This window comes from Indicator indicator, chromosome 1 (genome assembly GCF_027791375.1).
Source record: "Indicator indicator isolate 239-I01 chromosome 1, UM_Iind_1.1, whole genome shotgun sequence".
NCBI lineage: Eukaryota > Metazoa > Chordata > Aves > Piciformes > Indicatoridae > Indicator > Indicator indicator.
In genome coordinates this window covers 54,712,835-54,737,710 of record NC_072010.1, presented here as the reverse complement: position 1 = coordinate 54,737,710, position 24,876 = coordinate 54,712,835, and the positions used below count along the sequence as shown (strand labels likewise).

The 24,876-nt window shown below is 35.4% G+C and overlaps 1 protein-coding gene across 1 annotated transcript in view; it reads right to left on the bottom strand.

The window, feature by feature from the left end:
• GPC5 (glypican 5) overlaps window positions 1-24,876 on the bottom strand; it is a 723,207-nt gene that overhangs the window by 71,125 nt on the left and 627,206 nt on the right. The window contains 1 exon segment of the mRNA XM_054400650.1: window positions 8,990-9,008. Within this exon segment, the coding sequence (XP_054256625.1) occupies window positions 8,990-9,008 (19 nt within the window).

Sequence of the window (24,876 nt, the reverse complement as noted above, 5' to 3'; positions counted from 1 at the left end):
CAAAATAGCAGATATGCAAGTGATTGATACATCTCCTCAATAATGAGATAATTATTAATTCAGACCTAGCAAGAAAAAGGATGACATTCTTTATGTAAAAAAAAAAAGAAAAAAGAAAAAAAGGGGCACCAAACATCAGTGTCAAAAAGACACTAAAATCTTGACAATGAACTTGCTGTGTTTTAACATTATTTTGGATCTAAAGGTCTTACTCTAGCTAATAGTGAACTATTAAAATGAATTTACCAGAGTTTTATGAAGAATAGCCCAGGAGGTTAACATCGTGTAATACTTCTGAACAAGCCTGAAAAGACAGAATTTTGGTTTGCCTTCCAACCAAGAATTAAGTAAGTTGGCATTAGAAAAGAGGATTTAAACAGAACTGTGCCCAAGTCTGACTCATTGTTGACCTTATCCATATATTAGCAGCAAAGGGTGAGTAAACATAATTATATGTTCCCAGCAGATATTTCAAATAACAGCATCTTAGTTCAATATATTATTGCTTGTTTGCTGAAAGAAAAGAAGATTCTATAAAAGGAAGTGAAAGGAAAAGTGAATGAGCTCATGATGTAGTATTTTTCCTTAGTTCACAGGAGAGTCACAAAAGGGTGTCAGGCTTCTATGCAGGATGAATTCTTCTTAATGCTCAAGGCATTCCAGCAGAGAGCATGGCACAGAGACTTGGAGGAACTTTGTCTTATAAACTGAGAGAGCTGACTGTTTTGTGTCTGTTTAACTGCAATACAATCTCCTGTCTTTATTTCTCAATGTGATAAAAGGTTTTCATAAGGCATCACATAGTGTTAGGGCAGCCTCTAACACTGTGTTCCATATTTTGCATCCCAGAATTGACTCTGTCAAAGGTAATGTCATGAAGGGGATATTATTATTAATTACCCTCACAATAATAAACAATATGGCAAACAGGTATTAATAAAAATAGTAACCCCTTATTAATGAAAATTGCCAAAACTCGTTAAATAGAATCGTTGTATGGTTGGAATATATATTTACAATGGGAATATGCAGTCTTAGGGCAAATATAAACAATTTAATGCAAATTAGGAGGCAAAAACTTGGAGAAAGTCCCCGAGAGCAGATAGTGCTTGATTACAGCGGGGGGGAGGCTCGATAAGAACCTTTAAACCCAAAGGGCAATTAATTAATTACTCACAGCTTGTTTTAACCGCATGGGAGATGCTGCTGCTGTTGTGTTATCTTTGGGGTGCTCTCGTACAGCACGGGCATGGCAGATTGTTGGCAAAGAGAGTTTACTGCGTGGTCCCAGGCTGATGTGGCTTCAGCAGATGGCAGGCAGTTAACGACACTCTTCACAATGGGCACTTGCTTGGTTTCTGGGTAAAGTGAGTCACGACACGATTCTGGTAGCAAGAGGAAGCAGGCTAGGCAGATCCGGCTTCTAGGCTTGTGGCTTCTCTGGCTTGTAGTGTATGGCTCGTGGCTTTATCCCAGGCTCTGGACCAGGCACTCAAGTGAGGGCAAGGCAACTCGAGACAGCTTCTATGAGAAGGGTAAAAGTAGTCTTGAAAGCAAGGTTTGAGCAAGGTTTGAAGCAAGGCTTAAAGCAAGACAAGGCAAAGGTGACTACCAAGTCACTTGTATATATACATATGGCCAGTGATCGATTGGTCTAATGGGGCACTGAAGCTAACGTGTAGCTGCCCAATGGAAAGGCGTTCTGCCAGACTATAACCATAAAGGGCAGAAACAAAACCTTCTATCTGGGGGAGCAGTGGTCAGCTTACGTGCTCTCACCCAGATAAACATCTTGTTTACCAGACAGGCAGCAGTCCTGTCCCCTTTGTTGTTTTTCCCACATTGCCCTGCCTTTCTGTGGGAAGGAGGGGAGAGAAAGGGATCCTGTGTAGACATCTTAAGGCCTGTCTGGGTTTGCACTGAGCCATGTCATGGCCCTACCATGACAGGTAAACAAAACAAACAAGCAAACAAAACCTCCTTTTATCCTTTGTCCTTTTCTTGCAATGGAATATAAATGCCATCTTTTATTCAAGCAATACTGAAAACAATATTGCCACCAGAAGATGCTGTCTCTTGTAAAACTCATGATGTTTTGAGCCAAGCAAAAAGAAAATTAAAACAAATAAAGTAGTGAAGGAAACCATGGGGAAATTTAATATGAAAGTAAAAAAAAATGCAGAATGCTACATATCAGATTTGTAATGTAGTTTGCTTTCTCTTCAGGGGAATAAAGTTAACTATACGAAACATTTTCACAATATGCTGAAGTTCCTTTCTGTAAAGATATGTACATTGCAAGAGTCTTAGCATAGAAATATCCGAGGCTATTAAGTATCTAACACTGTGCTTAGCTTTGGCAACATAATAGTTTCAGAGCTGTCATCTTTTAACAGGTATGGAAACAATCAGTAAAAATTAAAAAATATCAAAGTTACTGATTCCATGATCAGTGTTATCTCTTAACACAAATACACAACCCCAGAAAGATGGTCTCTCTTTTAAAAGCCTGCAGACAAAAATGAATCTATATTCAGGATTGCAGGATATGGCAGTTGTCTCAGAGAACATGCACTACTCGTATTGATATAACCTATGGACTTGATAATAGAAGGATACAAGTCAGATGAAGTTGTAGAGAAGGGTAATAATAAATTAATGAAGCTAAAAAAACCTAAAGAAGCATTCAAACTTGCAAGACCTGGGTCAGATAGAAGCTACTTAATGGCATGTTGCAGAGCAAAGCTCCAACTTCATTGTAATAGATCAGCAAAAGCAGGTGCCATACCTCAGGATGACATTAGTCTCAATGATATTATCTAACCAAAGATGCCTAATGCTCTTTATACTGTCCTAGGCTATCCCCCTTTAACCTGGGCTGCATCTACAGAATGAATAGGCCTCCTACACCATATCTACCATTTTTTTGTGGGGTCCTAGATGCTTTAAAGAATGTCAAATAGCACCATGTTCTCATGTGTGGTCAACTGTGTTGACATATGCATTTTAATATGTGCAGTTGAAGTTTGTGTTTCTTAGTCTTTCACCACACAACATAAAAGTAGGATATACTGTTCCTGGACTGGCTTTAATTTTCACATCGTCTTTCCCTCACGTGAATAATACATTAATAATAAAATAATAGAGTAACAGAAGCCTGTAAATAGAACAAAACATTCAGCAAACCTCATGAGTGAAGTAGATCACACCGAAGTTTATGTATCATGGGACTTTTCAACTAATAATGGCTTGTATTGATGATGTTTAGGGGAAAATATGGGAAATATGATACTTTCCAGGCTTCCCCCCCCCCCCCCCCCAGCTTTAAGCAATATGCAGTTTAGGGGCTTCATCAGACGCAAGTAGCATCTTTGTCTTGATTGATTTTCTTTCCACAACTGTCAGAGGCCAACCAATCTTTTATTCCAAGTAACTGACTTGAATGTTTGCAAGGAGTTTATTGACAAGAAATTAAATGTTTGTTATTATGGCTAAGAATGAACTAATTGAGCAGTACATGTGATATAAGCAGTTTCTTGACAGTTCCTTTGGAAAACAAAACAAAATTAAAAAAATTCTGTTACTGAACAAAATGGGCTTACACAATGTGACTCGGAATGTGTAATTTAAAATGTCAGGGTACAATGGTGACAAAATGTGTATTATATTGGTTTCACTGTCCAAAGCAGGATGCATTGCATTTTATCAAAAAGGACTCTAATGTCTGCAAGATGAATGACAATATCTGTTCAAGTATGGCCCAGCAGAGAAAGAACTTCAAAAGAGAATTTGAAGGTGCTATACAATTTAGTTGAAAGATAAATTGGTAGTGATAGCCAGCTGTTTTTTTACATTGTGACAAAATAAAGTTGCCTGACTGTTAAGGAAAGATAGACTGAAGGAATATCTAAATCCAGGATCAGTTCAGCCCCATAGATCACATTTATAACTTTAAACTCATATGGGGATAAAATAGTATTTACTCTTAATTTACATATAGTTTACAGAATCAGCTAATAAAATCACACATTCTTTCTTATTTCTTACATACTATGGAGTTTGCTAAAAAGCTACACACAGTTTTTTACATCAAGAATCTTAAATCATTAAGATCACATGTTACAAAAACACTAAGACATCACAATTAGACGTTAATATTTGACTACTATGTAAGTCAGGGGGAAATATGCTTTTAGATTAATAGGTATTCATGCATAAAAGCTCACTTTTCCGTGTTTTTTCCTCAAGAAGTCCAAGATGTAGCTCTTACCAACCTAGCTCACTCACACTCATTAAAGCTCAAAGGAAGAATAAGATAAAGAAGGTGTACTGTGTTTTTCCATAATCATGAACTGATATATTGTTTCACCCATAGAGCTTATTAGGGTTATCTCAGAGACATACACAGTAGTTTGACCTCCGGGTGACCTAAGATTAGGTAGGAAAAGATATGTAACAAGGACTGTCTTAAAACTAATCATACTCTACTCAGGTTCATGGAAAACCTAGTAACACATGTAGTGGAAATAAACTGACTGAATAAACCTATCCTATAGCAAATTGATGGCACATTTCCCTCTCCTTACAACAAACCACATAAACTTTCATCATTCCTGCAGACATTGTGCCAGTAAGCAAATGAGCTCTTGAAATGTTTCAGAGTTTTTACTAATAGAAACTTTGTAGGATATTTACCCAGAGTATATACACACCATTTTAAAAGTAATACAACTGGTCTCCTGGAAAATAGTACAGTACTACCATGGGATTTGCTACCAGACCTTGCTTCCAGTGACAAGTGAGTAAAAAGACTGCTTGAAAGAGTCACTGAGTAACAATGATTACTTTTCAGGATCCCTATGCTTTGTGTCATGGAAAGAAAATCATTATGAGAATACCTTTACTGGATTTAAATGTATAACAAATTGTGTATCATTACATTTTGGTGGATGATAGAGTGGTGTTACAGTGTTTAGAAATATCTCTGATTTACAGCTTAAGACATATAAGAAATTTTGCTTCTGGTTTGGGTTTTCTTTTCCATCTTAAAATGTAATTCTTTCAAAATCTGAATTATTCCTTTACTTATCTATTATTTTGAATATTTTCCTCTGTGGTGGGTTGTTTGCTTTTGTTTTTTTCCTACTAGGTTCCTACTCTCACTTTTTCACTTTTTCTCTTTTCCTTTTCCTTTTCCTTTTTCATTGCTGAAAAATGAAGAGGAAGCAAGTGATCCTGGTAAACAAACAAGCAAACCAACCACAAGACTCCCCACCCCAAAAAAACCCCAAAGAACAAAACCCAACTAATCAACCAACCCAAAATAGTCTCTGGTTTAAAACATCAATTATTATTTATGTTTTATTTTAGGTAATTTTTATTCCTCGTTCATATTGCATCTTAATTTTTTGCAGCAAGCCATACTAGCCCATCTCACCTGGTGAAGAATTTGTACTTTGTCTTTAGAAATAGGTAAATTTCTTAAGTCTATATCTTCCAAAAACCTAAATGTGTACAAGGATAATCTCCATTTATGACCACTGTATGTTACACATTAGACTGGAAACTTTAGTAGTTCAGGGTCATCCTCAGTTCCTGTTATGAGCATAGCAAATGTGACAGAGAGTAAAGGGAAAATTTGAATCAACACACTCTGCCTGAAGTACAGTGGGTGTTGAATCTGTAAAATGAAATGCCAGCACCACACCAAAAAAAAAAAAAAAAAAAAATCACAGGGCCCTGTCTAATTTCAGCAGAGTGCAAATTTCATCACCACTTTAATGAGACAACTAAAGACATCATTAAAGACAACATTAAACATCTTTTGCTCTTCACAGAGGCAGGCTTCAAACTCACTTTTACTTATCAATATTTAACCTATCCTTGTTTTATCATCTCAGAATATGTTTCACTGAATGTAGCACTAAAAAGAAGTCAAAAATACTGGGAGGATCATAAAAACAAATGGCAGAGAGAAAAGTAATATTTATACTTAGGTTTTTTTCTTTGTTAACAAAGTGCTGTTCACCTTTTTCTTCCACCTCTGGTTGTGATAGCTTACATTGTTTTACCATAATAGCTTCCTAAATGGTAGTAAATAAGAGTGAGTGACAGTGAGTTTAAGGAACACTCTTCTATAGCACTTGCTTTTCACATTACAGCAGCAAAAGCATCCTAGGAATTTGTACATATAATTTTCCTTTCATTCACTGTTGCTAACAAACTTACACAGACATCTTGTCAGCTCTCATGCTGTTCTCATAAATCTCTAAACAGCTAATGTTTTACATAAACTTCTAGTTTTTGAAAGAGATTATGCAAATATTTCAGATTTCATTAAAGACAAAAAGCATATCTAGTGTTTAATCTTCATAGCTCTGATGACCTAGGTAGGCCTGACTTTACAAGGAAGAATTAGAGCCTTTTACTAGGTCTCAGCTCTCATGATTTTTTAACAATTGAGATCAGGAATGTTGAATATTTGGGCAGTCTTCTATATCATGAGGCGCGTTTCAATAGAACGCTGACTTAATTTGTCTTTCCTGGATGCCTTTCTCTGCCAATAATATTTTTTTTTGTTTCTCCCTCTACAATCTTCATTCAGCAACACTTCAAAAACTTGACTGGGTGGCAGTAACCACTCCAAAGAATTATTCATCTTACATTCACACTGATTTACTAAGATACGGATTGTGTCATGTGAGATGACAGTTCAGAAAGAATGGAGAACCTCCAAACAACTTCTTTTTCTTCTCTATCATTTTAATTTATTGGTACTCCAACTCTACTGGTCCAAAGAAATACTTTTCTAATCTGTAGAATGTTTTGTACTTCAAAAGTGATTAAAACTTCTGCAATCAATAAGCTAATAAGCTGCATAATTGTCTTCTATGTTCATGAGAGCAGACTTTGTTCCCTATAGAAAATTATTTGAAATATATATGGTAAATTTTGAGGATGAACAGGTAGCTCTTTAGAAATTAGATCTTTAAAAAAAAAATCTATCAAATAAACTCTATTCTCAGACGTATCTCTGTATAAATTGTCAGAAGTATGAAAACAGTTCAGTCACAGGGAATTTGAAATATCAACTTTACAACACAATCATCTTACTATAGATTGCAATTGGCACTAAAAAGGGAATAAAACTCAATGAAAAATGAATACATGATAAAAAATAATCTTAAGAGTATATATTTTTGTGTGTGCTATCTTATACAAAAGCATTAAAATTTTCATTTTTAGACAACTAGAAAGACTAAGGAAGACTTAGTTTTCTCATGGGTCAGCACTTTTTGTCATGTTTTTTTGGGTTTATACAAAATTTCCTAGGCAATTTATTAGATACAATCTCTAGACTGTTATGTAGAAAGAGCTTCTGCTTTGTCAAGTAATTTATTTAGGCAAAAAAGGGCCATTTTGTGTTCCTATTGCTATAAATGCATACATATATACATATCTGTCTCTGTGTGTATGTGTATAAACACAGGTAATCTGCTTTCAATGGCATGTCAGGTAGTTGTTCTGGGAAGATTGTTTTCTTTACCCTTGACTTGTGTTAAGTATTCCACTCAGGTTATGGAAGATGGTTGTCTGATTACCCATTCTATTTTTCTTTGCCAGAGCAGATAGAGTGTGCTTATCTATTAAAAGCACTCCAGAGCAACATTAAACTTGGATACCTATGGAGCTTGTCAGTGCATCTTCTCACACAGGTCACTGGTTGATGGGCAGCTTCAAGAACAGAATAACAAGCACTCTTTGATATGGAAACATACATCTCTATGTATTTTTCTTATTAACATACCAAAAAAAATTCCTTTGGCTAATGAAAGAAAAAACTCTCCAGATAATCTGGCCTTTTTGTTGTTGTTGTTGTTGTCTTTGATAGTTATTTTTGTCCTTGAATCACAGAAAACCTTTCTACTGGTGGGGTTTAATTCTGTACCACCTCCAGTTCTTGGAGAGATGTCTTATTTCAGAAATTAAGGTTCATACACACAAATCAGTGATTAACCCTCCAAAAAAGTCAGGAGTGAAAATAAGATTTATCAAAGATAATTTAACATCAAGTCATACTATGACCACTGTTTTTTAGGGGTTATATTCTGCTGTGTGAGCCAAAGTGCCTACTGACTTATGACATCTAAGTAGGTTACATAGACCTCTACATATATCTGAGTTGACAGTTATAGGAGACCTATGGTTATCAAGAGATGGAAACTAAGTGGAAGAACCCTCAATACCTAAAAACACCTGTATTCAGGAAACTACATTACCCTCCACTAAGTTTTGCATTTTATTGTTGTATTGTTATTTAATGGCAGAACCCTGGGTTCCATTCAGGTGTCTTTATAGAGGTGATGGTTAAAAGTGAGATTCCCAGTGACAGTCTGCCTGGCCTTCAATGGTCCTCTGGTGGGGGTAGGTTCTCCTACAGATCCTGTGTCACAGCTGATAAACTTATATTACTGTTCCATTCTGAAACACTCTTGAATAATACTAGGTGCAGGATATTGCAGTCAATTACCATGATTCCAGAACTTCCAGATTTCTTCTTAACTGAATGCTTTTATTAACCTACTATACAGAAATCTACTAGGACAACCAAAGAAGCTGTATTATTGTATAAAGATCAGAGCATATATGTTTTTATTTTCAGGATATGCTTGAAATGACAGTGTTTTTGTTTTATTTCTGCCTACCTTTTTAACTTTTGACCTTTTAAAGCAAATAATCACTATAAATTTACTCATGAATGTATTCTCTGGCACTTTCCTTTTAACATAGAACTCTTACTTCCATACTGTTCAAGTTTCAGACTGTGCTAGAATTTATGTGTAGATAAATATTTATCCATATAGCTGTAAACCATAGCAGATGTGCTATAAGTCTATGCTGCATAACCTTGGTTTCAGACCATCACCTAATTCAGATTCAGTAACTTGCTAGTATACATCATGTAATGCCTGGTTATCATCTGAATGACAGTCCCTGATTTTATGTGTCTGTGTCTTGATTCATTAAATGTGTTTTAGGAAGATTTTTACAAACTAACATTCTGTTAAATATACATTGGATAAATTATGACAAAAGTGAAAATTTAAAAAAAAAATATTATTTTAAAATATTTTCATTTTAAAGAGCTAGCCAGTTTGACTCCTATTTTTTAAGTGTAAATGTGTACATTGCCTGGTTGCCCAATATGTTTTAGGCACTAATTTTATCCCATTTTATTTTAGAAAATAAATTAGAGATAGACATCTTTTAACCATAGATCTATATTCAGGTAAATTTCCTCAGTAAGTGAGTCTATTGCCTTCTTCAGGGGCAATAGACTTCAGGGTATCTTTATGAACAGGTGACTAAAATAATCTAGCCTTCAACCTGCTGGTTTCAAGCTGGTACTGCACTTAGAAATCTAAGTAGAAAGGGTAATTACGCCTGTCCCTCTGAATAAAAAAGTGGCCAGACCTCAATACTAGAGCCTAAAGGAAGTCAGGTGCAACAGTCATGACCCATTCATACTACTATCTTCTACCCAATATGCTTACATCTTTTTTCTTTTTTCTTTCTTCCAAGATCTAGGTCCAAAATAAAGATAGAGAAGGGGCTAAGAGTTAAACAGCAAGTATGATTAAGCATCCATTGCTCATGTTCATTTCTTGACTCTCTTTTACTCAGCAGTAGAGGTGTGTATACCCACAAGGAAGCTGAGGACACCACAGATTTGTGTAAACACTTTAAGTGGTGGTGGGGGGAAAAATAATCATTTGCATGTACTTTCCCTGTATCTCCAGATTTTTCTACCATAAAATTAGATGTAGAGAATAAGTGATTATTGATCTTTTTGTGGAAAAGGGACCTCTTGATTTTCTGCCTACTCCTAATTTACGTAATTAATAATTACATTATAATAATTACATTATAATCATTGCTTAATACCTGATCAGGTGAAGGACATGATATCTGATGATGTAAAGGAAGAACTCCATTCTACTGATGCTTATGATCAACTGTGTAATTAATAAAGAACTAAAAGAGAACTACTAACTAACTAGTAGGAAACATGTTGAAAGCTTCAGAAGCTAAGACAGAATGATCAAATGCATTAGAGAGACATTGCTACTTTCTCCTAAAGAGTCTTGTCATACTTCTGGCTGTTGCATCCTTCCATTTTTCTCTAGTTTTTCCTCTCAGCTGGCAGACTCAATGGTCATCTGGGGGCTAGTTGCTTTCTAAACAGTATCTAAAGCAGCTTCTCTGGAACAGTATTTACTACGGTGAATTAAGTACATCTATTAGTTTTACTGTACAATTATAGTACACATTAATTTGCTAAAAATAATATTAATATAAATATGAGCTAAAGTAAAGATAATCTAGGCATATTTTAGTATGCTTAAGGAAGTTACATAATCTTTGGATAGGAAGATTCAAGCCTTCAGGTCATCAGGTCACCATTGTCTTTTCAGGCCAGGAGGTCATCAGATTACCATCAGATTTTAAAATTCCATTTCTCACTTAGTAATATTATTTTGACAAGAGTGAATTACCTTTTCTTTTTTTGAGGTGGGTTTTTTTTTCATTTTCCCTTCCATGCCATTACTTACTACTACATTATCAGTCTGGAAAGTGAAATCTGTGAGACTGCACTCTATCTGAATCAGGAAAGGCGCCTGCAAAGTGTACACATGAAATCACAGAATCACAGAATCCAGCGTTAGTTTTTCCTGCAATGAATTTGAAGCAGCCCTTTCTCTTGTCCTTGGCCTCCCTTGCAAGGCTGAATTCCAAGGAGGCCTTAGTTTTCCTAGTTGTCTCCCTACATCCTCTGACAACAGTCTTATACTCATCCCAGGTAGCCAGGCTCTCCTTCCATGATCTGTAGACCCTCTTCTTCCACTTGAGTTTGCTCAGCAGTTCCCTACTTAACCATGCGGGGTCCTGGCTCCCTTTCTCAATTTCCTGCTCATTAGAATGTTCTGATGTTAGCTTGGAAGAAGAGGTCCTTGACTATTAACCAACTATCTTGTTGGTTAGTACCCTGTCGCATGAGATTTTCCCTAGCAATTACTTGAAAAGGCAAATTTGTCCCTGCTGAAGTCCAAGGTTGTGATCCTGCTTCATATCCTGTTCCTACCACACAAGATCCTGATCTCATGATCGCCACAGCCAAGGCTGCCCTCAACCTTCACCACTTCAACTAGACCCTCCTTGTTAGTGAGTGTCACATCCAGCACCGCTCCTCTTGCAGTTGGCTCATCCACCATTTGCATCAAGAAGTTATCATCAGTATGCTGGAGGAACCTCCTCGACTGTGAATAGCTAGTTGAGTAGGTCTTCCAGCAAATATCTGGGTAGTTAAATGTGAATGTTTATAGTGTAGTTATGTGATAATAATTTTTTGTCTAAATCAGGATCTTCATTAAGTGACATTAAACATTTACCTTTGGAAAATGTAATGCACAAACGTAAAAAAGCAGCAGCCCACATGTTTTTCTCCACCACACTCATCAGCAGAGTACAGGCAAAATGTTACCAAACCAGCAATGATTTCTCTAGGAATAATCACAGAAGGAAGAGATTAGCTTTCTAAAGAGGTTGGGCAAAGCAGTCTATGTACATAACTCTGAAGACATAATTTTAAAAATAAAGTTGGAAAAATGGAGAGATGTTCTGTATTAAAGGATTTCTAACATTGTTTATGAGGGTCTTAATCTCTGATGAATGGATTTGATATAAAATATGTTATTAAAATATTTATATGAGCCTATTAATGAAGCCTGTCTTTAACTGTACATTTATTTCTTCTGAAGTATATCTTCCTGATTTTTTGTGGGACCTGTATTTTATAAATGCTAGGTCATAGTTTCTGGTATTCTCGGAAAAGTCTTTACCTTCTGTGACACTGTTCAAAAGTGCTTAACACTCAGCTAGAAGAGTGTTCATATTGAACTGGAGATTATGAATAATTCATACAGTACCATTTTTTTCTTGGCATTGGATGATAATTTAGACTAGGGTGCAATTAATGATTTCTAATATACTGACGCTTAAAGTGATAATTTGTACTTCTACAAAAACATGTCTTAGTAGTTAATTCAAAGCAGTCAGTACTCTTTATCATTCTTATGGTATATGAAATTGTACTGCATGCATATATGGTTTCCCTAGATACTAGCTAGCATTGAAATATAAAATGAATAAATTCTTAATATCACACCAGAAGGTTTTGACAACCTTGGCATTTTTACCTTGGCTTTAGGAGGTCTTCCAGACTTGGTGATTTCATTTTATGTCTGAGTATACTGCCTCTTCCTTTTTGCATAATGATTTCATGTATGTCACACACAGTCTAAAATCAAGGCCCAAGACTGAACTGAAGGAGACCCATTATGAAATACTAGTTATAATCCTATTTAAGACAATTGATCTTTGCTACTCTTTTTAAATGACTCAAGATTTCAATCCTTTGTCCTGTCCCAGATTTTTACATAGATTTTGTACATAACCTTGGGAAAGCAACTTCAGGTCAGTCTTTCTGACCTGGACAAGTAGGTATGTGGTTATTGTACATATTTCTCTTGAGTAAAATTGTTAAATTTCCTTATACCCTGCAAAGTGTGAGACTGTGTGTTTAACATTCATTGACATCAGACTGAACTGGGGTATCAGAAGTGGTTAGTCCAAGATACAGTGGTTCCTCTTTGGGAAGTAAGAAATCCTGTAGCAAGGGCAAAAGTTAAGGCAAGCTTACATAGGCTGTTGTGAGATTGCATTTGCATCTGCAGTTTGGTTGTCCCTGACACAAAGGCAACCATTACCCACTGTATGTGGGCGTGGGGGAGAAGTACTTTGAGTGGTAACTGCTTCAGATGGTCTAAACTGGTTTTACGATAATGGATGTATGGCAACCCTACTGTGTTATGGTAACTAGATGATGTCGCCAATTTTACTGATGCAAAATTGTAGGTCTGGATGATCAGATTTTTTTAACTTTTTTTTTTTTTCCAGGATACTCAGAACAGGCTTAGCAGTGGACATCTGGAAATACCAGATTAAAGTTCTTGTAGAAATCTTATCATCAGCAAGTTCAGACAACCTTGAGGTTCAATGACAGATTTACTTTGCTTCCACAATTTTAAACCCATTTCAGTTATCTGATTTTCATGTTGCTGCTAATGAATCCCACTGGAAGACTTAAGAAGTGTGTCCTAAAATACACTTCATTATTATTCTCTGAAGCTTTCTATTCTGGGAGGTCACAGTGGACAGCAAATATTCTTGAAGAACAAGGCCTGTTATATTTCATAGGTCAGACAATCAAATTGGTTTAGAGACTGTCACTGATGCTCATTTTTTCTTTCTGAAGACTAATTTATCTTCTAGAAGTCAAGCCTTTTTTGAGCTAGAGTCAATCCATTAGTGATTATCACCAAAATGATGATGAGCTAGTTTAGGTCTGCTGTCTCCTTGTTTTGCAAATTATGATGACTTCATGACAGTAAGTCTGATGATTTAGGACTGGAACTGAGTAAGCGGTTTCCAAAATAATTTATTTTCAAATTAGCTTACACTATTTTAAACTATAGAGTCTCAAATTAATTTATTTTTTTGTGACAAATTCTGCATTTTTTGTTCTACCCTCAAGCAAAATACTGAAATGCCAAACTTTTTCTTACTTCTCCCATTGCATGGAAAATATATTTAATTAGAATATAATTAGAATATAATAATTTGATCTGGAACAGAGTCTAAAAAGAAAAAAAAAACCTTAGAAACCTTAGAAACCTTAGACAATAAATGAAAATAAAAGTTGTTATGTTGTCAAGCATAATTTTTAGCACTATTCTTTTTATAGCAATGATTCCTTTAAAAAAAAAAAAGTTTAAATCCTGTAGAGAAAATAAACACATTATTCCAGCATGGAAATACGTTTGATTAGATTTTGCATTATTCATTAGTGACTTTTATTCCATGAATTTTGAGACATTTCTTACCCTGCCTTACTGTTCAGAATAGCAACAAACTTAAACCGTCATATGTAGATTTTTTTTTTTCTGTTTTAGTCAGACAAACATAGGGCTGACTGGGAAACAACAAAATTAACCTTAAAAGATGTGCATTTAGTGTCCTTACTTTTTATCTAAGGTGCATTTTGGGTTTTTGTCAATCTGCACCCTCATTAAAATCTGAGTTTTGAAAAGATTGCCAGGTTAGGCCTGCAAGAGTCAGTTTTCAGCACCTAAAGTGTAAGTACTCATCTCCTGAACCTCCTAGCTCTAGAAATTTGATGAATGTGCCTAATTTAGCACTGTATTTACTCTAAGACCCCTCTTTTGTCACAGTAGAGAGACAGGTAGCTCTGACTGATTTAGAACTTATTTGGATTATTTTTCTCCACTGGCTACAGAAGAAGATGCTATTACTTCAAGTAAAAAATCATAGTGCTGCACATAGCATTTATGTGCACTTTACAGCTAATACACTGATATCCACTTGTGCTATAGACAAATACTTTTAAATTTGTATAAGTACAGAGAAAGACAACCTGGATGATCCAGAAGACTGGATGTCTGAATGAGAGGTATCGTTTTAAGTGGACTAAAATAATTTAGTTCATATAGATTAACAAAAAAAAAAAAAAAAGAAAAGATGAAGTATATTTTCTGTCTATAGATGTTTTTGGAATGCAAAAGAGGTAAACACTTCAAATAAGATCAACTTTGACTGAAAAACATAAGAAAAAATGAACTATACATGAGATATACTTAAATAGGAAATTACAAAAAGCTTTTTAACTGCTGGAGTACTGTGACCTTTATGACTTTCCTGTATTTTTACTGCCTTTCAGAGGAGAAATATATGGCGATATTCATGTAACTGTATTCTAAGTCCATATGCATGACTGTGGCAACAATTTCAGTTCTATCTGCCCTATAGTCAGAAAACCTACAACTTAGTGTTTTACTGCATATTTAACAAAACAAATAAATTTTTTTTTTGACTGGCAAATCGAGTTGTGATTTAAAATGTAGACATTAGGCTATATATGTGTATCTTTTATTAAAGGAATTTAACATTTTATGTATTATTGTGGCAGTTTAGGCTAGGTGCAGAATATTTACCTTTTTTTAATGTCAGAAAACAGAATACTGTCTACATGTGTGTATGTATACACACATATAGATAATTAGAATTATTTTGTACATAACCGTTCAACCTTCCTGATTTTAGTTTCCATAATTTTAGACTGTGCTAGCAGCACAGTAAAAAATTATCATTGTTTTGTTCCCTGTTAAAATTTCTCTTATGCTGTCTAGCAAACTATACCAGTACAGGTTGTACAACAGGAGGGAAAATTTACTATTGGAGAGCAGAAGACACTTCAGAGGGAAAATCCAGATTAACCTGAAAGAAATTCTGAAGGACAACTACTTTCTTCATGAATCAGCAAGAATTTGTAATCTCTGAGAGACCAAAAGCAGGTGGATGTTTATAATGTTTGTTGTCAATATAACAGCCAAAGTGAAGGGAGAAAATGGATTCTGACAGAAGCAACCAAAAATTATTTGAAAAAATAAATCAGTGAAGTCAGTAGTCAGAGTTTTTGATGAATTTGTTGATATTATGTGTCTACAGTGACTTGCTAGATCTTTGAACAGATTTATAAGCTTCAGTTTTGGCCCAACTCAGTTTGTTCCAATTTAACTATTAAGAAGTTACAGTGTTAAAGCCTTTTAAGTGCAGAAAGGAAATGACTTGTGGGGATTCATATTAATACATTTTGACCTAGTTTAGCAATAAAAATAAAAGGTCATGTTTGGATTCATTTTACTGAGTAACACCAAGCTGAACTAAGTTGACTTACACAAGTGTAGAAAGAAGATAGCTGTTTGTTTTAACGACATATTCATACAGCATGATTCTGCAGGTCAGAAATTCAGTGAGGGGTAAACTTTGAAATCTGTGAGGTTTTGAACACGTTATCTTCATTTACTTTAATAGGACTGGATCAATGACAACTCAATAGACATCCTTCAGACAGTGATAAGATGTGGACTTCATAGAGAATTTCTAAAATCCTTTGTAACATAACTACTTCTTATATTTTAGCTGAAAGTCAAAGAGCATGAGTAAAATTGCGCAGCGGATATCATGAAGAACATTTCATGTGCTGTTGAGCTTCTTTTATTCCAAAGTCTAACAGAAAGTACAAGAAAGGATAAACAGCATTATAGATAAAGTCTGTTTGTAAGGCATACTCTGTGTCTACTGCAGAGAATATTTTGAGTTACTCTGTACATTTAAAATTATACAATTTTTTAATTACTGTTTTTAATCCAGCAAAGGTCTCAAAAAAAAAACCAAAAAAACCAAACCAAAACAAACACACAAAAACCTCTTGGTACCCACCTAGGAGGCCATTCTTGCTGTCCTGGCAAGAATATGTCAAAGTATAGTTTTTGTCAAACTAGAGGGAAAAAAATCATAAGCACAAATACAGCAAAACTCCTTGAAGACACGCCTTAGAAAAGTTTAGATTTACAGTGAGAAAAGAAAATGATGCACTCATGGCTGCTCATGGAGTAGTCAGGCACCAGAACAGAATGCCCAGAGAGGTGGTGGAGTCACTGGCTCTGGAGGTGTTCAAAAAAACCTGTAGACATGTCACTTTGGGATCCGGTTTAATGGCCATGGTGGTGTTAGTTCTATGGTTGGAATCAATGATCTTAGAGGTCTTTTCCAACCAAAATGATTCTATGAATATAGCTAGTGAATAAAACCCGCCTAAAACTAACTCTAATGCAACAACACAAGAAGTAAATTGTAAAAATCTATTGCTTTGCTCTAAGGAGAATATGCCAACATCTCCATGACATATATAAAGTACAGAAGCTGTCAGTTTAAGTATCCCAGATGATTTCAACTATTGGTATAAAGCAAAGTGACAGAAAACTCTCCAAGATATGTAGGATTCAAATGTTAAAGTATTTTCTGGACAAAATACAGTAACCTGGAAAGGAAAAAAAAGGCAGATACAGAAAAATTGGCAGTACTGGTCCAATGTCTCTTTGCATGTAAAGCAATGCTAATAGCAGAGCAAGTGCTTTTTGGTGGGTTTTCCTTTTCTTTTTTTCTTTTTTTTTTTTTTTGTGAATATACTTTCTGTGTTGTTTTCAAATGCAGATTTAACTTCAGTTGTATACATCTGCACGTGGTCCACAAGTGACTTTGGCACAATTTTGTAAACAACCCCTCCTACCCATATATGCATCAAGACCATATTCTGATAACAACTGATTCAAAACTGAAAGTACTTCAAATAATAAGACAAATTGAGAAGAATTACTTTAACACACTTCTGAAAAGATACTTTCTTACTGCTATGTATTTAGATATATGCCTGCTTTTCCTTTCTATGACAAAAGCCAGGTATATTTATTATATCCATACAAATCTCATGTCTGCTGCATTTGTATTACTTTCAACATTCTCATGCTGTAATGAATGGCCAGATACACAGAAAACTCTGATGTGCAAATATTTAGATAACAGTGTGCTCATTCATCTCTTTGAAAATCTATAACATATGTCACATTTATACAGCAATACAATTTAAATCCCACAAAACTATGTGTTTAAAAATATCAAGCAAAGAGAAGGCAAATACATATTATACAGGACTTTGCACATTCTAAATATTATTATTACTTAATGTTGGTTAGCTGCAAACATTTTTTAAAATAAATATTAAAAAGTCCACCTTGGTGTCTGCTTTGCTGCAGCCACACCTTTACACAGCTTCAGTGTAGAAAAAATAAATCAAATTAGCTGTTCTTTTGGTGGTCCAACACTGGTATCAGCTAGTACACTAGAAAGAGGTGTTGCAGAGTTTCTGAAAATCCTTCAAATTATTTCAACTTTTCCCCTTGTTTATATGCTAAAAGGTCTTAATTTTTTCCATATCATTCTTCATTAATACGTGCCTAATTAACGATCTTATGAACAAATGTCTTAATTTTTCACACGAGAAACTTAAAGTAAAAATCTCTCATCAAGTCTCACATCTTATTAGCAGGAAAAGTAAATAAAAAATTCCTACAGCTGTCTTGATTTCAGTTCTTCTAGCCCAGCTAAAAGGCATATTTTTTTCTCTTTTGCAAATACATTGGTGAATGGCAAATTATAACTGAAATGAAATGCTAGACCTCTTCTAATCTTCATACCTTGATTTACCTACTTCAGAAGAAATTCAGGTTTAAGCATTGTTTTAAAGCGTGTTTAAATTTACTCATCTGTTAATCACCTAATTAATGAGTCCTGGTTGTGTTATCTCTGCTCACTCTGCTCAATGACTAAAGGTCATTGAAATGCTTCTTTCCTCAAAACAACGTTTTCTCCATACAGTAATGCATGTCAATTCTTAGTTATGTAGCTTTTCAATCCGTTAATTAAATTAATGAGACTTCATTGCTTTCACCCATGCACACTTAATTAAAAATGCTGAGAGGAAGTGGGGCACAAAGAAATAACATATGGAATTATCTGTGTTGTGCTCAAGAGAAATATTTAATAACAGCTGAAACTAATTTATTGTTAATAAGAGCTAGTCACCCTCTCAAAATGCACATGATAATGTGAATAATCTGTGAATATTCTAACTTAAAAATTTGTTGACTATTCTCTACATCAACCTTGATGGTTAATTATTTACACATTTCAGTAGCAACTAGGTGGAATATTCAAATGCCACAACTACTCATGGGTTTTGGGCAGCTAAAACTCAGTGCAGAATGAGTTAAGCACGTATTATTGACATATATGCCTGATGTCAATTGAAGAAAAAATTTACTCAACGTGTGATATACTTTGTTTCTTCCTACACCTTTTTCTGAGACTGTCGATGTAGCCTAAACAAAATACTAAATCTTAGAGTCCAAAGGAAAGAGATGAAACAAAGAAATACACCATTCCTTCTGTTATGCAAACAATAAACAAGTAAAGGTATCTGGAATAAAAAAAAAATGGTGGCAGGAGATTTTGCAAATGTGAAATGAATGACTTCTCTTAAATCAATGGCTTATTCCCCTGTGATTTCCTGAGTCTTAAGAGAAATCAAAGCTCTGCACAAGCACTACTCTAGTCTGTAATATGGACACAATTCCACCCTGAATAAGTCCTGTTTGGAACCAAGAGTCTGGCACTGAAGCCCTGCCTAAGGTATCCTTCAATGAACGTGGCTCACAGCAGCAGGAGGAAACAGCAGTGGCACAGACCTGAAAGTGCATAGCCATAGGAATAAGGACAGAAAAAGAAAATCTACAAATGGCAAGACTACCTTGCCAGTGTTTTTCTGCATGCAAATGCAGCTAAAGAAATGTTCAGATTTGACTCACAAGAAAATGTCTTAATTCTTGTGATCTTGGATCTGTGTAATGGAGCTATAAGTCCTTTCTTTCAAGGACAACACAATCAGTCATTTGTCAGTTGTCCTGATCCACACAGAATCATTTGACTGCTTCTTGGTAGGATTTCCCAGGTTTTCCCTTTAGGAACTAAATTAATGTTCTGCAGATGGATTTTAGTGGCTGAATTCCAAGCTCTTTGTATTCATTGGCAATCCATTATATCAGAATATATCCAGAATGACTTCATTCACCAACAAGGCGAGTTTTCACTGAATGCTTTAAATACTCAATGTTGTATTACATTTTTAGTAATAAGAAAAAGGTGCACAAAATTCACACAAAATTCACACAAAATAAATATATTAATGCATGGAACTGGAAAGACATTTTAATTAAAAAAAATTCCATATGAAGGCAAATACTAACAGTTATAATTATTAATAACCAATGCAATTGGTTCTGGATATATTTTGAAATGTTTCTTTTTCCCTCAGTCTTCTTTTTTTTTTTTTTTGGTTGTTTGTTTTTTTTTATTTTTTTATTACAAAAAGAAAAGTTAATATTAATAACAATTTTTAAACCTGCCTGATAGAACACTTCTACTTTTAGTTTCTCCGCAAGTGGGAAATACCTAAATCTTGCTTGTTATTTTTCATATAATTAAAGTTAATAGAAGTTGTGACAAAGAAAGATGTTTATTTTCACAGCCAGAATTGTATTTTTCTCTATATCATATTTAGTTTTTCTTATTAAAATTTAACATATTTTGAATGAATCACGAAATCACAAAAACATTGAAGTTGGAAAAGACCCCCAGGATCACCAAGTCCAACCAATGACCCTACTCTTCAAAGTTCACCCCTAAATCATATCCCCAGGCACCACAGCCAAATGACCTTTAAACACATCCAGGGTTGGTGATTCGACCACCTCCCTGGGCAGCACATTCTAATGTCTAACCACTGTTTCTGTGAAAAATTTTTTCCTAATGTCCAGTGTAAACCTACCCAGTCACAGCTAGAGGCTGTTCCCTCTTGTTCTGTCACTAATTACCTGTGAGAAGAGACCAGCACCACCCTCTCGACAACGTCCTGCCAGGTAGTTGTAGAGAGCAATGAGGTCTCCCCTCAGCCTCCTCTTTGCCAAACTAAACAGCCCCAGCTCCATGAGGAGAATCCTGAAGACTATGTTATTACTTAATCCTAGGTGTTTTAAAATTAAAACTAAGCCATAATTTTTTTTTTTATATATTATTGCAAGAAGATCTTTCTCCTTGCCAACACTTTGCTTATCAGACTGGATGAGGCACTTGGTGCCATGGTCTAGTTGATTGCTTAGGGCTGGGTGATAAGTTGGACTGGATGATCTTGGAGATCTCTTCCAACCTGGTTGATTCTATGATTCTATGACTCTATGATTCTGGCTTTTCATAGTGTGTTCTTTTGCCACCCAGAGAGATTAGCTTTCTTCTGCTTTAATTCTCTGAAATAACAACAAGGACTGGAGAGCATAAGCTACTGAAACGGAGAGTAAAAAATGCACAAACAAGTACATGATGAAAGAAACAACTGCAGCACCACTTTCAATTATCTGAAACTGCTCTAGAACTGTACTTCCAGTGGTTTCAAACACCTATATTATACATAAATTACATCCACTTCTAACTGGTATCTGGAGAAGCTGGACACATTAAGCCATTTTATTTATTTGTCCTATATTCATTTTTTAAACAAGTCATGGTTCTTCTTGAAGTATCTTTTTACTTCTTTTATCATTGCTCCCATTAGAAATGTTCACAAAGTAGGGAATTTCCTCTGCAGAAACATACCATTATTCACCTGATTAAAAAAATAAGAGACTGAGAACACTAAAATTGTCTTTGCTCTCAATCATTTTGGATCCAAGAGAGGATCAAATGATGCCTACAACACTGCTGATTTTTAAAGATCTGATCGTTTTTCTGGCACAAAGGATTTTTACAGCTTCTCTTTTCAAACATCTGTTTTGAAATAATATTTATTACTTAACACAAAAGAAAATTAGTGAGAGTCCACAAAGAAAACTTTTAATAAAATGGCACCATCTGCTTTGGAGACCTGGGACAGTTGTTTTAGGAAAGAACTCAGGCTGCACTGTGAAAACCCTGAATAATCTTTCTGGCAAATACACACAGTGAACGTTCACACTATGCAATATATGGGTAAGACAGCAGCCATTTCCAGCAAACACCTTGAGCAAATCAATTGGACAGTACCAGAATTACCTCCTGCTTTACCATGGAAGCAAGCCAGGATCCTGCTACTTGGCCACCTCCCTTTCCTCCCATGTAAAACATGCACACACACTTGCTGTCACCTGGACTTCCACTAGCATAATATATTTGCCATGTAAACTGGAATATTCCACCCATATTCTAGTCTCTTGAAATGCTGTCTCTTATGTGACTGGAAAGAAATGTACTCTCATGCAGTATACAGTTAAAAACAAAAAAAAAAGGAAGGCAAAGAAAGAGGCTCTAATATTTCTCTGGCAGAGACAAAATACAGTGAGCTATATGAAATACGAAGACAGAGGGATTAAATAACAAAGTTTTCCCTTCTCTATTAGTACTTATTGGAGCTATGAGAAATGTCTATTCAGATGTCTGTGTGAGAGTAAGCAAAAGCATTTTAAGCTAGTTTTCATCATCTGCTTGAATGTAAGAGTTTGATCTACACAGTACCCGAGGACCTGCCTGTCCTGACTAGTTCAGATCACTGAAAAGATATCTCAGATGCTTTATCAGTTATTTAAGAAGCATAATAAATGTGTCTGAGGAGGATAAAAAATGAAGAGTAGCAATGTTTAGCGCTAATTTACAGGTAGTAAAACCTGTGCTCCAGGTTGGTCTCGTTTTAAGGAGGTTCAAGCCACCCTGCACTTTGATATGAAAAAATTTCAGTCAAGATGAAGTTTCAAGTGAGGTGGTTCTTAAGCCTTCCACTAAATCTGAATGATTACACAAAAATAAATGCTATATGCACAAATTCAGGGATACAATAAATAAGTATGGATTTGCTTGTTTTCTAGTTTATGCTTTGAAAAAATTGGTTTGTTTGGTCACAAGTCCACACAATTAAACAGTACTTACAGCACAGAATAGCATGTAAAAATAGCAATGTGTTGCAAGGACAAATCTAAAACTAATGATATCAAGTAATACGTTTTTCTAATTTGCTTTCTGAGATTTTCAGCAAGACATACCCAAAAGGATTCAGATTCTGTGACTGTAGTATCTCAGATATTCTCAGTGTTCAGATCACAAGATATTTCAGTATAGATAGATAAACTGATAATTTTGATGTTCTAGGTATATAAACACATGATTTCTTGTTCTTTTTCCCAGTGCTGGCCTTAGACCGAGACATTTATGTAGTTATTCACTTGAGTTTTACAAAGAGCTCTGCAGACTTCAATCTATTCAGGTGTTAATTTTGTATTTAAAAGGTAATTATGATACTCCTCATCTCAGGTGCATTAGTTTCTCTTAGCTGAGGATCATAAAAAAAGGGACACTGTGGAACAGAAGGATTTTAATTTTTAAATTAAAAACTTAGCAAGTCACCTTTAATAGATTTATCTATGCACAGGGATTTCTACGTATTCAGTAAAGACTTAAAAACAGAGATAGCAATTAAGAATTGTCCTGTGGGATATTATTATATGCAGCCTTCCTTCCCCTCTGTAGAACACTAACTGTTGCTTATTAGATGTCAAACACCCTAAGCACAGCTGTCAATAGACATGAAAGGAGTAAAAATAATTGTAAGGTATGCAAGGTTCTGTGCAGGACTGGATCCTAGATGCAATAAATAACCTTCACAGAATCAACCAGGTTGGAAAAGACCTCAAAGATCATCAAGTCCAACCTATTACCTAAAACCTAACACCTCCTGACAACTAAACCATCCATCCAAGTGCCACATCCAATCTTTTTTTGAACACCTCCAGGGAGGGTGAGTCCACCCCCTCCCTGAGCAGCACATTCCTCTGGCCAATTACTCTTTCTGTGAAGAACTTTCTCCTCAGCTCCAGCCTAAACTTCTCCTGGTGCCACTTGAAACTGTGTCCTCTCGTTCTGTGACTGGTTGCCTGGGAGAAGAGACCAACCCCTATCTGTCTACAACCTCCTTTCAGGTAGTTGTAGAGGGCAAAAAGGTCTCCCCTGAGTCTCCTCTTCTCCAGGCTAAACAACCCCAGCTCCCTCAACCTCTCCTCATAGGGCTTGTGCTTGAGACCTCTCACCAGCCTCGTTGCCCTTCTCTGGATACATTCAAGTATCTCAATGTCCTTCTTAAATCGAGGAGCCCAGAACTGGACACAGCACTCAAGGTGTGGTCTAACCAGTGTTGAGTACAGGGGCAGAATGACTTCCCCACTCCTGCTTGGCCACACTATTTCCGATGCAGGCCAAAATGCCATTGACCTTCTTGGCCACCTGGGCAAAAAACCTTCTTGGATTTAAAATTATACATGACATCATACAAAGAAATCAAAGATTAAAATAACCTTGGTATTCTTCTGCATGTGGACAAATGACAAAAATGACAGTAGAACCATGGAATTCAGTCCTGGAACACCTTGTAACCAAGAAGCTGGCTAGAAGGAGAGAACTGATAAAAAATTTAATTGATCAAGATAGCTCAAAACACCTTTTTTTTTCCTCTCTTCTTAAAATATATCTGGATGAGTGCAAAGTGTTAAACAAGATATCTAAGACAGAGGGTAGGAATTATGTATCGTGTTGGAACAGATGACCAGCTTCTTAATTAAGGCTCTGTGAGGCACAATCTGCCTGAGTAAATGACAGAACAAAACTTTACTTATATTGTACCCTTAGCTTTTCTAATCAGTTCTTCAATTTGCCCTTTGTAAGCATTCAGCATATTACATCAGAGAGGGAAAGCCAACCAATGACTTTTGCAATGATGATGATTTCAGGAAGCATAAGTGAGGACATGCAGCAAAGCATTAGTGTAATGCCGGTGCTCTTAGGCTGTGAATTACTCTGACCTTTATGAAAATTGCCATGGCCAAGATTTCAGTCTTGTAATTGTAGGAGCAGATGAAGAATTGACCCTTAAGAAAAAATTCATAATTCCTTTAATCACTAGTCTTCAACATAAAGGGTGTTCCCTAGACTTAAGAAGGAAAAAAAAAAAAAAAAAAACACTTAAAATTGAAATGCAGGTTTATTATTAAAATGATAATGAACTCAGAATGAGGACTATCACAGGTATTCAAAACGTTTTCACAATATTTTTTCCTTGATTTCCTTATTTTAGGAGTGTCATTATTAATTTAAATGCTTGCTTTGTATGATTTATGTTTCTGTAGCAATATGTTTCTTGTGTTGATTACCTCAGTATCTTTCCTTAAAGAGCCTTACACAAATGACAACCTTCCTTCACTTTATTTTTTT